This window comes from Macrobrachium rosenbergii, chromosome 49, assembly GCF_040412425.1.
Source record: "Macrobrachium rosenbergii isolate ZJJX-2024 chromosome 49, ASM4041242v1, whole genome shotgun sequence".
NCBI classification, from domain to species: Eukaryota; Metazoa; Arthropoda; class Malacostraca; order Decapoda; family Palaemonidae; genus Macrobrachium; species Macrobrachium rosenbergii.
The window spans coordinates 9,064,721-9,080,121 of NC_089789.1; the positions used below are offsets into that span (position 1 = coordinate 9,064,721).

General features: G+C 33.2%; 2 protein-coding genes across 2 annotated transcripts in view; both read left to right on the forward strand.

Annotated features, from left to right (window-relative positions):
• eIF3l (eukaryotic translation initiation factor 3 subunit l) overlaps positions 1-15,401 on the forward strand; it is a 248,904-nt gene that overhangs the window by 170,303 nt on the left and 63,200 nt on the right. The gene's annotated exons all lie outside the window — the stretch shown is intronic.
• shu (shutdown) lies at positions 703-11,710 on the forward strand (the record flags this gene model as incomplete). The annotated part of the gene is made up of 7 exons (XM_067092471.1): positions 703-766; positions 2,312-2,398; positions 2,910-2,983; positions 6,653-6,814; positions 7,533-7,685; positions 8,444-8,550; positions 10,287-11,710. Coding segments are annotated over 7 exons (1,107 nt in total), but the record flags the coding sequence as incomplete, so codon positions are not given.

Consider the following 15,401-nt stretch of genomic DNA (forward strand, 5'->3'; position numbering starts at 1 on the left):
TTTAGTTGGTTTTGCAAAGTTTTAATTTTTCAATTCCAACGATGTTGGCTGTCTCTGACCCTCCACCAAAGGTGTCAATCAGCTATATATATAACTACCAGTTAAGTTAGATGTTTAAAAATGTTATTTTCATAATAAAATAAATTTTTGAACATACTTACCTGGTAGTTATATATAATTAAATTCCCACCCTCCTCCCCTCTAGAGACTAAGAGGCATGGAAGATCTGAGGAATATGATGTGGTTCCAGTTACCTGGATAGAGGGCGCACGGGTGGACCACCTGACCTACCTGTCGGCGATTGCCGCGAGTTTTGAAATTCTGCCGTGATGTCAGGGACTTAAGCTATATATATAACTACCAGGTAAGTATGTTCAAAAATTTATTTTATTATGAAAATATCATTTTCATCTGTGCATGTTTCCGCTATTAGTGAATTGTGCTCTCCCAGCATTTGATGTCATTAATAATTTGTTTGTGTTAGACTTTTTTTGAATTGTCTTACATTGGCCTTTAGGATGTGCCAATAATAAAGAGCACTGGTTTTGGTTCCACCTGTTGAATAGACAGTCGAATCTGTGTTACTTCTTTTCAGGGTTTTAAATGTAAAATAATTTTTTCTTTAACACAAAATCAGTGACACCACTGTGTTTGATCTGTCAGATCATCGAAAGACTCTAGGGATGCCATTTCAAGAGATGAACCTTCATCAAAAGCTTGTCTCTTGGAGCTGGCAGTGGGATATTTGAAGAAGAAGACAGTTTAAGTAATTTTCTTTTTCATTTTGGTGTAACATGTCTGACAACTTTTCAGTCACTGCATTTGCTAGTCTTGTCTGTTCAGAGACTGGAGCTATAAGTGCAATTTTACCTTGTTCTCTGTTGTCTGTTAATATTCATTCTTAGTCTCATCTCAAAGCAGGATATTTGTGCTGTAATTTATAGTGGTAAACAAAAAGATGAAAAGAAAATGTGGCTCTGAGGTTGGATTTTGGACCAAGCACTGCCATTCATCAGTATTTCATACACAAATGCATACCTCCATTTTATGTAAACAGAGTTTTCAAAATCACTGGTTACTTTATTAGGTTATTTAGAGAAGGATAATAGCTCTAACTGGTTCTATGGTTGTTGTGTATTTGTGATTTTCACATGTAGGCGCCATTGGCAAGTGAAGACTCTTTCATACAAATTCTTGTCCATTCCTAAACAGTCAGAACCTGCATTGACCTTGTATTCCTACATTGTTTGTTATTTTTACCATGAACTTTTTTGGCTTTTTTTTATTCATTAGATTTTTCTTGTGTTGCCTTACGTATTTTAAACCAGCAATTCTTTAGCAAGTTTCTTTTATTTTTTGAAAATTCACCCAGAAATCTTTGATATTTACCATTCAGCATATTTATGCACTTGTCTCTTTAAGTAGTGGGGAAACTTACCAATGAAAAAGTCTAAAAGAAAATGAGGAATGATTTGATATTTAAAAAGTCTCTTGATACAGTCTTCCCCCAGTTCTTCTCAGAACTTTGTAGATTTTCAATTTCTTCAGGAGCTCATGAACAATTTTGATGTTCTTTTCATTTTTATAAAAAAGCCTGACTTAGAGTGGAAAGAAGTAAACTGTAAAAGTTAAATGAATGAAAAACGAGTCATTTAATTCTTTCCTCCCCTTTAGTAGGGTATTGTTGGTCCCTTCGAATGCCCTTGAGATTTGTGCAAAATCACAGGGTTGTTTGTTAATCTGGCAAACTGTTTTCTCTACTTCCTGCAGGTAAACCAGATTTGGATTTTCTTAACTGTGATCACTGAAATTGTTTTTATCTAAAATTCTTTTCTTGGTAGCTTTAATATTTATGACTGATAAGATGCAAGTATGTAAGTAGAAATTTAAACGGATTGTGGAATAAGCTGTTTTAGTATGCCTTCCTGACCTTTTAAAATAAACTGAAGTGTTTTTTACTTTCCAGATGACAGAGAAGTTCTTTCTCTTCAACATAGAATGGGGATTTGGGTTTATAAAGCTGGAGCTTTTGAATGACCCAAGAAACCAATGTGGTCATTGTTTTGCATATAATTTTCACTGATATAATTCATCCCATTTGTGAAGACGAAATTCAAAGAATTGATTTAAAACCAAATACAATTGTTGATTTTCTTTTTAAGTTAGTCAAGGTAATTTAAGGAAGTTGTTTATAGAACTTTTTTTTACCTCAAAAGTTTTCATAGAGGTCTGCCATGGTTTGATTTCTATTACCCAAACTAAATAATAATTTCCTGAAAAGCAGTCATTCTTTTTAATGCATATATTGCAGATTCAGATGATAATGCTGAACCATTTGAAAAGATGGCACTCAAGATGGAAGACGTTAGTGGAGATGGGGGTGTTCTCAAAATGGTTAGTAAGCATGCTGTTTCCCAGCATTAAAGTTGATTTTTTTTCATTTTGATATATTGCCAAGAATGTTTGTACTCTTACTGTTCTTCATTTTGAAAACCAAATTTTAGGATATTAAAGAATTGTAACCAATGCCTGTTTGGTCCTGTATCAACAGATGCATATTGATATTATTTGAATGAATTTTACAATGTTAAAGGAACTTTAGGTGGATATCTCTGTACCAATAGGGAGGTTCCTCATCTAAATAATTTTAACAATATTGCTGTATATTTTTAAATAACAAATTTTATTATGAAAATTTATATTATTTTAAGCATGTTAGTTCAGAATCAAGTACTGCAGAGGTATTGGGAGTGAAACATATCTTGCATTTCTCTGTCATTTTCTTCTCTCAGTGCGTTTTTAGAATATGGTGATACTGCCTTTTAATCCTACTAAAGATATTTTACAGTAATGATGCCTGTATGTAGTGTAGAACAAAAACTTGACCTTCATTATACCTAAAGATTAAGACATTGCTTTGAAAACAATGCGCAAGAATGAAACATCTAGATTTCTTATTAAACCATATTATGCATTTGGAAAGGTTTGTGCTAAATGCTGTAACTTTAGGAGTTCATTTTGATACTGTACTGGTCTCATATTTCATCCCTTTCAAAGTGATAAACAAGCATTTTCCTGTAATGAATTGTACATATTAACTAATTTTTAAATGAGAAAATGACAAGATGAAGAATTTTTGTTGTAAATGCAATCTTAAAAACCCTACTTATAAGATATATGACAAACCCTGGTTATAAGATATATTTCTTTCACAGCAAACCCATAGCTTGTGAAGACTTTTGGTATTCAAAAATCTTAGTCACTTTACTCCTATTTTAAAAGAAGATAATTTTCTGGCAAAATAGCCACTAAACAGTGCCTTTAGTCAGTTAAAGCCTTTCTGGGCTCTCATCCTTCCTGATACATTCACCCATCACATCTTGTCAGCTTTCTGCATAGAGACAAACCTCAAGTTGAAAATAATGTAATATATCAAGAACAATGTTGGGGTATAATATATCAAGAAAAGAGATGCACATGATTATTACAATTCCTTTCTCATCCATCACAGTGCCTGGTTTTAATACCTGGAAGTGTAGAACAGTGACAGCAAGACTGAAGCAAATTATTGTTATTCCAAAAAACCTGAGAATACAGATATTTTGTGTTAATAAGTTAATACAGTACAGTACAAGAAAATCATTTATTTGCAGTGCAATGTGAATATATCTTCGTATGTGTGTTGTGTTTAGGCAGTCCCTGGTTTACAACGGTCTTCTGCTAACCATGTTCACATATCTTGAGGTTGTTTTAGCCTTTCAAATATATTCATCACAAATTGTTTTCTTGTCTTGGTTTACTTGACGCTGTTTCCAGGGTTACGTCCTAGAGACACAATTGGAATGAAAAATATGGCTCCAAAACATAGATGATAAAAATGCACCTTTTCACATCCTTTCTGATTTTTTTTATCTGGTGTGTGGCCAAAAATTCAATAAAACAGGTGGAATAGGTAGACCCAAAGCATTAAAAACACTAAGTTTCTAAGGTTTTTTTATGATGATTTTTGACGATTTTTTTGGTTTCTCTCTCTTTCTCAGTTTCTCTCTCTCTCTCTCTCTCTCTCTCCCCTCTCATAAACTCTTAGTTTCACTGCAATGTGTATGAAGTATAAAGCATACACCCTGGTAAATAAATCTGTTAACCCTTTAACCCTGACTGAACGTATTTTACGTCGACAAAAGTTGTCTTTCGGGTGCCGAGTGGGCGTAAAATACGTCGACTACAAAAAGTTTTTTTAAATATTCGCGGAAAAACACTTATAGGCCTCATTTGTGAAAAATTTTAAATCACGTGCCTTAAGGGGATGCTGGGAGTTCACGGATCACGCTGTTGTTTTGTTTACAAGCGTGACCCAGCTTTCATCTTTTATGGTGAATCTTTCTTATCCCAAACGTCAGCTAACTCTGCTGAAAATCTCAGAAATTCTTTAGTCACTTTGTCGTAATTTTTGCACCATTTTATATTAGCCATTACATAAAGTTTTATATATGAAAATGTGTGCAATTTCATGTAGAATACAACAAAAAAGAACTCATGGTTGTAGCTCTTATCAATTTTGACAGATTTTCATATAAATCACGATAAGTGCAAAAATTTCAACCTTCGATCAACTTTGACTCAACCGAAATGGTAGAAAAATGCAATTGTAAGTAAAATGCTTACATTCTAGTAATATTCAATCATTTACCTTCATTTTGCAACAAACGAGAAGTCTCTAGCACAATATTTCGATTTATGGTGAATTTTTTAAAAAAACTTTTTCTATACGTCCGTGCTAACTCTGCTGAAAATCTGAGGAATTTTTTAGTAACTTTGTCATAATTTTTGCACTGTTTTCTATTAGCCGTTACATAAAGTTTTATATATGAAAATGTGTGCAATTTCATGTAGAAAAAAACAAAAAATAACTCATACAATTGTAGCTTTTATCAGTTTTGACATATTTTCATATAAACCAGATAAGTGCCAAAATTTCAACCTTTGGTCACTACTTTGACTCGACATGAAATGGTCGAAAAATGTAATTGTAAGCTAAAACTCTTACTTTTAGTAATATTCAATCATTTACCTTCATTTTGCAACAAATGAGAAGTCTCTAGCACAATATTTCGATTTATGGTGAATTTTTTTAAAAAACTTTTTCCTTATGTCCGGGCTAACTCTCCTGAAAATCTCAGAAATTCTTTTGTCACTTTGTAATTTTTGCACTGTTTTCTATTAGCTGTTACATAAAGTTTTATATATGAAAATGTGCGTAATTTCATGTAGAATACAACAAAAAATAACTCATGGTTGTAGCTTTTATCAATTGTGACATATTTTCATATAAATCATGATAAGTGCCAAAATTTCAACCTTTGGTCAACTTTGACTCGACCGAAATGGTAGAAAAATGCAATTTTAAGCTAAAACTCTTACATTCTAGTAATATTCAATCATTTACCTTCATTTTGCAACAAATGAGAAGTCTCTAGCACAATATTTCGATTTATGGTGAATTTTTGAACAAAAAAAACTTTTTTTTTACGTCCGAGCATTACGAATTCATGCATCGTTTTGTGATAATATTTTCTCTGTGTTGCTTTGATCGTTTTACAATTCGTTATATACCAAAATCATCGCAATTTAGTGTACAATACAACGAAAAAAAAAATAACTCGTTAGCTTTAACCGTTTTGCTCACAACGCGATTTGTATACAATTATATATGAAATTTTTTTTTTTGCGGTCATATATTCCAATATTTACGTATGATAATGATATTTTTTTTCATATCTGATGGTTGCATACTAAACTTCAGGCAATGAGAAAAAAAAGAGCCAAAAATGAACTCTCAATCTTAAAAACTAAGTGTGCTGTGATTTTTTTAAAAAACTTTCTTTCCGCTTCGGCGCTAACTCTCAAACCCCACCGGCATACGGCAGACACTTTTGTAAATAGAGTCTTGGCGTTTAAGGGTTAATATTATGTGCATACACAGGCACAGCCACTCTGCCACATTCTAGCATCTATGAAACCAAATATACACATGATAATATGGTATTGCCTGGCTATAAAAGCTACTCTTTTGTATGTAAACAGTAATATACACATGTACAGCTTTTCATCAGTATGTGAACAAAGTTAAATTTTAAAAAAGGTTTGTAATTTATGTGGACACAAGTTTCATGGAAGTGAAGGTATGACTATTAATATTCTGAACAGTGTGTGTCAGCTGTGTTTTACTTCAGCAAAGTTCAGTAGCTAAGCACAGTAATTGTTAGTATCGTTAACTTGTTCAGCCAGACCACTGATCTTCTTCAGTAATTTGCATTATCTGATATAAGAATGTGAGAAGTTTTGTGCAATTGATTACTATTATTTATAATTATTTATAGGCATGAGATACTACCTTTTTATCCATGCTATAAGTGTTCATGTAGTTAATTCAGAAAGCATTGCTCTTATTTTGCTTATTTTATGTACTAGATGAAAGGTTAAATTCACTAGTAGTGAGAGCTTTGAAATTTTTTTTTTTTTTTTTTTTTAGATTTCGCAATTTCATGATATGAAAACCAATTTAGATTTTTGACTAGTATTGTTTATTATTATTACAAGGCATTCACATTTTAAAGATTATTGCCATGGACTATGCCCTTATCTTTTGCAGTTGGGATGCCCTCCAAGAGTTCCTGGCAATGAGACTATTCTTTATGAAATTCATGTTATAAGTTTCGTTGACACTGTTGCAGCTGACATGTATGAAGAACAGGACCAGCAGTGTGCTACTTTTCAGGAAAAGTTGGAAGGAGCGAAAGGTTACCATCGAAAGGCAAGTCTATTTAATTATGCTCCCGCTAACTCTTGAAGCATATATTCTTCTCAGACTTCTCAAATGTTAAACTCAGGGTGCTAAATAGTTATGGTACTCAAGTGAATTTTGGGAAGAGGCATATCCAATGCTCCAATGAATTTGCAGTTAGCCATTTTGATTATGCAGGTTTTGTATATTTAGATTTCATTACAATTAAAGTCTCTTATCTTCAATGATATACAGTGGTATTTCCAAGCTTCTTAGCACATTATATTGCAAATAGGAGTAACTTGTTTTTTGTCAAGGATCGCTAATATTCAAGTACAATACCAGCTTTGGTGTTTCATACCTTATGAACAGTTTTGTAATATAAATACCTCACTACTTTATCCCGCAGGTATTGCTCTTTGTTCAGAATAGAAAAAAGTTGGGATAATAGCACTGATGAATGATGATTCCCTGTGGTGGATTACACTGCAATGGTTTCAAGTCTAATATCATATAGTCACTCACCTACTCTGAGTTTGTCCAAAACTGTGAAAAAGAGTTTTTTATTTAAAGAAACCTCAGAATTTTCTTTGAATCTTGACATTAGTAATTTTTGTTTCAAAGTCTGTCTGTACTTGAAAATGCATCAGTTCTGCCAAGTTATTATGTATTGTTCAACCACATTTTGATTTTTGGTATCTAGAAATCGTATAATGAATCACAAGCTGATAGTTATGGATGTTTTCAGGGCAATGACCTTTACCATGAAGGTAATCTTAACGAAGCGAAAAAGGCATACATTCGTGCAGCGTGGATCATGGAAGATACGAAGTTAAAAAACCAAGAAGAGGAAAGACAGTGGGGCTCTGTCTTGATAAAAGTTCGTAGTAACTTAGCTCAAGTAAGTTTGTGCTTTGCTACATGTGTTTGCTATTTCTTTCACCAACCAATGAAATAAATAGGTGAATGATTGACAGTTTTTGTATTGTGATTGACCTTTGCATATTGTATTTGCAAGGTAAATTTTTTTATTGCATGTTTCTCTATTATAATTGATGTAGATATGGTTTTTGATATTATATTTGTTATTTTTATTTAAAAAAAAAAGTGAGATTAGTAATCATGAGGGCGTAGCAAGAAAAATTTCCTTGATTACTATGAATAATGCATGTTGCAGGCCTAAAGATAGATCATGGATAATGTAAGGTTGTTTTGTAGTTTTAAAATTATAGAAGGTTTTAGAGTGTTGTAAAAAATATTCATATATTCCGTACATAAATGCAAAACAGAGCAGTGCTGTTGTGTATATGTTTGCTGATTTATGTTATTCTTAATCACTAGTTATGTTTTCATGCAATATGAACAGCATATTTTTTTTTAATGATATCTTTAATGACTACTGATGAAGTGAAACTTTACTGTTCCAGTATTGTTAGATGTTGTCCATGTTTAACAATTGAGTAAACTAACCGATAAAATTACCAGTGCTATTGGAACTTATGTTTGAGTGTTACTGTACTTATATCAGATATTATAACTTGGCCATTGCATTAAAAATCACAAGGCTGTCATAATGAAATGAATTTGAATGAGAGTGATATGTTGGCTAGAGGTGTTTTATCTAGAAGCTGCAGGTGTGATTGAATTTTTACTTTCTAGGTATTTTTAGACCTGAAAGAACCTGCAAAAGCTTGTACCCAGTGTAAAATTGGGCTTGGTATAAGGGGAGTTGATGCTGATGACATAAGATCTAAACTTCTTTACAGGTAAGTGTTCAGTATTAGTATGCTTACTTCTATACTAAGCTTAGTAATGCAGGTCATCCCTAAATCTGGGAATCTTTGTTTATGTTGTCTTGCAATATTTTGGTCTGGTGAAGTTATCCGATGTAAAAAAGGTAATTATTTTTCTTTGCATGTTGATCCCAGTTGGAAAGAGTAAATTACCATTAAACAAAGAACAGTTATTGTGTTATCAAGCAGTGTTGAGTTATGAAATTTTAGAAACTGTCATTCTCTGGCTCCATACCCAATTCTTATCTGAAGTCAGACAAAACCCTCCCCACCTAATCTGTCAGAAAATTTTATTAAAAATAACAAAAATGTTTATGTAAGGATGTTAACACATTATGGTAACAGAAAATGAAAAATGGGAAGAAACTCAATGAGTGATAATTAGTCATACTGTATATGATGAATACAATTATGACAGCTGCTCACTCAGTCATTTTGACATGAGATCATACTGTATTGTACCATGAAATGTGTTATTTTTTCATATTGGTACTGAATGTTCTTTCTTAATCATTTTCAAATGTTTGCTATTTTCAAGAAAAAATTAGAATCATTGAAAAATAGTTAAAAGACTTCCATTGGGGTTTTAGATCTACAGTCACTCAGATATTTATGACCAGTCAGGCAATGGAAATAAATCAGAGTGTAACAAGGAAATGTTCTATGTTTATCATTCATAGGCCTTTGTTTTGGAACATATTTTATTAAATAGCTTGTAGCTAGGTCTAGGTCTTAATCTAACCCTTTGTCCATGCTTACTTGGTTCTCCTGTAGGTCTTTGTCCTGCTACTTCCATATCTACTGCTTTTCTGACCAACTGTTCCTCATTCATTCTCATCCCATTTCACAACAATATCCTCATTGTTTTTTCCCAGCCTCTGTTTACAGCACTGCCAGTTCATCATTTGCAATATGATCTTCCCACCATACTTTAGCCATACGATGAAGATTTAGATTATTTGGAAAAATAGGGGATTTCAGCCATGTACACCTTTAAGCAAGTCACATTTAAACAGGAAAGACTTAAAGCCCCTTGTCACAAAATTTATGCAGAGTTCTAAATCTCATAATGAGTTGGGGTCTTGTAGTAAAGGTTTGGTAAGTTATTTCTCATTACCCATATTGTCTGATTTTGCAGCAGACTTGCCAGCAATGTTATCCACAGATGTTATAAAAAGTATATCACAGAGATTCATAGTTTACAGAAATTTAAGATATCCTGTAGGCTAATATCTTAGAAGTTTAGCAGTACAAGTTTAAGCATTCACTTCATAATTTTTGTCAGAATGCAATACCCAACAATTTTTATACTGTCCAAATCAAGTTTTCAAGAAATTCCCATTTATTACATAAGCTATACATTAGTTATTTCATATTTATTTCTGTAAGAGCAAAGCCTTTGAATCAACCTGGTGAGATAAGATTCTTAGGTCATTGGACTAGTTAGACTCTCATCAAGCCCAGGAGTTTATGTTTAGACTATGCTCATATACTGTACAGTGAAGTACTGTACTGTTGTATCAAAAGTTAGATATTTTTCTTTCTTTTTAATGCTTTACAAAGTGGGTGACTTATTGGCAAAAGATTTCTGTATTCAATGTGTGCATGGGTGTCAGGTGAATGTTTTGTGTAGTTAATTTGTTTTGTTCGTAGTGATTAATCAAGAGAATGATTGTTAACAAAGATCACTTTATATCCTTTTACGTCAGGTATGGGAAGGCAAAAATGATGCTTTGTGATTTCAGTGGTGCTCTCAAAGAGTTGAAGAGAGCTCAGAGGCTCAGACCACACAACCTTGACATAAGTGAAGCTTTAGAGACCCTGCTAATCAAGAAGGAAAGGTATGAACAGCAGGAGAAGTTCATGTATCAGAGAATGTTCCAACCAAAAGACAAAACAAACCAAGAAGGCAGTCAGAGTCTAGAAAGCTCTAAAGAAAGAAAGGATCAAAACTCCAACATCCTAGATGTGCGACCAGAGTTCAGAAAGGTTATAGATGACCAGATTTTAGAATTTTCAGCCAATCCAAATATTAATGAGATTCCATTTCCAAACAACCTTAACCGGGATGAGATTGCTTACATTGCAGCAGCAGCTAAAGCTGCTGACCTGCTTGTAACTGTTAAGCAGAGGGGAATGGAAACTTTTTTGAAGATTGCCAAACCATAAGTACTTATGAAAGATCAGTGAATTTGACCACATTTTTCATTTATGTATGAAAGTACCTGAGGTGGGGATGCTGTGATAAGTAGCTTTATATTTTCTTTAGAATTACATCATGATTTGTCCTTTATAGTTCTTTTGGTAAGTTGCTAATTACCTATAGCCCTTACGTTAAGTTGAGGAGTTGCTAAAGTGTACGTTAAGTTGAGGAGTTGCTAAAGTAATAAAAGTAGTTGCTAAAGTAATAAAAGTACTTGTGAGTGTTTTTGTAGACCATTCCATACATGCAGTCATTTGAATTAACAACCATCTGCACATGCATTGCAGGCAGAATTTTCAAGAAATATATTTTAAAACAGACAGCTTTGCAAATGTACAAAAATTGTGATGCATAAATTAAAAACAAATAGGTATGCCAAATGCATATATATACATAGAAATATAAGTTTTGCTTATGTGATAATGATTGTGATAGTAGGCATTGTAATACAGTATATGTAATGATTTAAGGGTAAATTTTTGTGCTTTTTGTTATATTTTCATGGCTCCTAGTCTAATTTTTCAACATGTTATCCTATGATATGAATAACTCCATTTATCTTAATCATTTATTCCTGGAAGAATAATTTTTGAAGAACTTTCTACTTTTGTTTTTGTGTTGAATTTCTATATACATTGTATATAAATATCTCATTGAGTACCTTTCATATTTAGATTTATTATTCATGTATTTGTAGGTTTATCTATCTGGATTTTCTTAATTTTTTACTTTAATGCAAGGTTTGTAGTTGGGTAGTAGTGGGATATTGTGTGTGCTACTGTACTTGCATACTTCAGTTATAAGTCAGATTATTTTTTTGTGAGAACTGTACTGTATTTCTTTTGTTATAAAGCAAATTTTTTTTACATGAGCCACTAAAAATTCTGGTGAAAAAGTATATACCAGAAGTCATTAAATGAAGGTACAATAAATACTCTTCTTTTTCTTGTACCATTTTAGTCGGCAAAAAAATATTATGAAGTGTAGAAAATCTAGTTTAGTTAATGTTCGTATTATGTTTTTATATACTGTAGAATGAACATTGATGTTACCCTCTCAGGGCTGTCCCAAAAGTTTTGTCTTATCTGTTCATAAACAGTGCTGTAATCAGTATGATAAATATGAGGTTCTCAGTGTAAATAGGTAAGTAAGACCTGGAAGCTTTGCTAGCCTGACATTGATAATGTTGTTTTAATAATATAATAATAACAATAATAAACAACCCAATTAAGAAAAACACATGCATTGTTGCATACCACTTCAAAAAAGTATTATAGCCTCTTTTAAACTCACAGGCATCTTTATTAATAACTCTGCAGGACTATTTAAAAGGCAAGAAAGACTAACTGAACTTAGCATTATTATGAGGTGTCTCAACAGAAAACGATGTTCATCTCCAGTAGAGCACATTACATGTACTAGTTCCTGGAGTAAAGGCACAAAGGCTGCTTATGGAGGCCCTCTGCTAAAACAGACCTGTGGAGATAGGATATTACTGCATATGGTGACGGTCTACAGCATAATTGCCCTCATGCTTGAAAGAAACCACCACTATAAGAAATAGTTTCTAGTAAATAGAGACTCTACAAAGCTTCCAGTATCAAATTGGAGAGCAGCATTCTAATGTCAGAACTGCAGAAAGGATGCATTTGGCATTAATACTATTATATCTGTGGAATTATGTTACCTTTGGAAAACTGATGATGGAGTAAGACAACATTGCAAAATCAGCTAATCAAGAAAGCTTAGTTATACTGGAGATCAGCCTCCTAGTAACCCCATTTGTGACTATATCATATCCTGATAAATTCTGGATCTCAGTAAAGGTTGGCAGCAATGTCGTATTGCTTATTTTGGGGGATTAAATGATTAATACAAAAACTATACCATGTTTTAGTAGACCAACAATTATGTTATTAGAAAAGACAAGAAACAAAGGTCCCAGAACTCTCCCATGAGTAAAGCCATCCATAATGTTTCTATGCTTACTTAGAACTAAGGTGTCGAGTCACTACAGCCTGAATGATGGGAAAAGAAATTACCAAACTACATGTATTTGTAAATAACATATACCATTAGTACTTACACCCAAAACTTATGAAGCCTGTATAAGGCCTGTACTACTGTGTGCTGCAAAAATCTGTACAGGTGTTGGAAAAGAAAATGGAGATTTTACAAAATAAGTGGAGTACAAAGATTTGTGGCCAAATTATGGTGGGAGGGGCATAGGAAATGTCAGAGAAATGATGTGTTCAGCAGCTTGAAAATAGATTAACATTGGGACTCAAATGGTTTGGACAAATCTTGAGAATGGATGCGAAGTTACTTATTAAAGTAATAGATACAGAAGTAGCAGTTGTCAGACTTGTAAGAAAGCCCGACTTACGAGAGTGGCGAGAACTCATTTTACTGCTAACCTCAAAAGGAAAAGTTGACTAAAAATTGTTGATGTCGTTTAACAAAAAATATAGATTGGCTCAAAGCTGTCCAGTTGAGTAAGTCAGAAGCTACACTAAAACATAAAAAGAACTTGAACAAACTAGATGTATAGCCATTGAGTTTTGAGAGGCTGAACAAATTACTAAGATATCAAAGATTGAAAAGGTCTGGGCATGTGATGAGAATATCAGAAAGCTGATAAATATGGAAATATCAGGTCAAAGACTTGTAGGAAGACCAAAGAAATCATGGGAAAGTGGGTAGAGGAAGACTTAAACTTGCAGGGAAGTCAGGCAGAAGGAGTTCAGTAGTGAGGAGTTTTATACATTAACCACTGAAAGGAATAGTTAATGTAAAGACATACATAATAATGATTTTCATATAAATTTAAAAATTGGAAGAAAACGTTTTTTGAAATGACTCACTCAGGTTTCTTAGATGCTTTAACTGATGCCTTTGTAATATCTGAAAGCAGAGGATACAGAATGTAAAAGCTAACAAGTACGTAACAACAAAAAGTGCCAACTAAAGATGGAAGAATAATATAAATGAAAACCAGAGCAGAGTGAAGGGACAAAGTAGGTGGTGAAAGTATCATACTTGAGCATCAGTTAGGTGATAAAAGAAATACAAAGCACAGAAAATAGCAAGGGTAGGTTAGACTTGTAGGGCAGCAAACCCAACCCAGACAGTATTGGTAAAATTGGTGCAGTAGATATATTGCACCTGCTTTGGAGGGTGCTCAGATGAATTTTGTATCACAGGTATATTGTATAAGGCTAATGCAGTTCATTTTTCACAATCTGAAATTGGAAAAATACAGGAAACTATAAGGGGAGATAGAAGACTAGCAAAATATGCAGTTGAGTTATGCTAAAGGGGAGTTGGGAACATTTATTAAAAAAACTAGTTGACGAGAAATTGTAGCACATGTAGGGTGTCCTAATTTTATTGAATATATTAAAAGTAATTTAGTTTAATGCTATAAATACAACAAAAATATTACAACTTTATATAGTAAATATAAGCTGAACACCTCTAAAAAATCTTAGATTATCTTCAAATCAGGTTGGAAGGAAAAATATATGTTATATATGATATTTATTACATAAATAAGCCTTTAAAATAACATACTGTAGTTACAATTAAACAAGAAAGTTCATGGAGATCATAGGGCGTTTCCTTCGTTCAGCTTCGCTCGCTGTCTGTGAAGAAAATTTTATGAAGATTAGTGTCAAAAGTTTAAGATAATTTTTGTAGAAGAATATACCCACAGGAATAATAACCCAAATAAAATTATCTTTCAGTTGAGCAACTGAGGTTTACATTAGTATCAGGAAGGAAATAAAGGGCCGATACATCGAAACCAAACCCAATCCTGAAATGAACAGTAAACCTAATATAAATTTGCTGATCATAATATGGGAAACTATCCTTCACAAATATGGTCACTCGAAACAACACTAATGTATATGATTCTCTTACCCAATTATTTACATTGTGAATTTATGACTATGCTAGAGTTATTAATCCAAGAGCTATGTCACCGGAAAGGACAAGAGAGTACCAACATATAATCAACATAACTGACCACAAAAACTATTACGAATCTTACTAAGATTGGAAATGACAGATGGGAAAACTTCAATAGGCAACATAAGACACTAGGAATTCACAATGATAACCTTTAAGAATAAGCCCTATTTATTTTTGGTACTCGCCATTGTTGAACCTTGCACAAGGCATTGCAGATGGATTTTGGCAGATAGTCACAGGAGGGTGACGGAGACCAGAGATCCCGAGATATGTCTTTAGCCTAACAGAGGCATGGCAGAAGAATATGAATAGTATGGACCTTCCCAGGTGAGTGAGGTCTCTGCTCTGACTGCCAGGTTGCTTTGCTCCTCGTCGGCAGTTTTGCTCAAGTAAAAGCATATGGAAGGAGGAGGAATTGGCAAACTATCCATCTTGATAGTTTGAACGGCAGGAAAGAGAGTTTGATGGTACCAAGAGTAGGGCAGTCAAAATACCAAAGTGATAATAATTACTGGTCTTTCCTGTCGCCATGTAAAAATGAAATATTTTGTATACTGTAGTCCAAAGGGGAAGATGGAAATTTTCCTGAAGGGAAAAAATTCCATACCGAAACATATAGAACTTTACAATTGTTAAGAAAGTACAA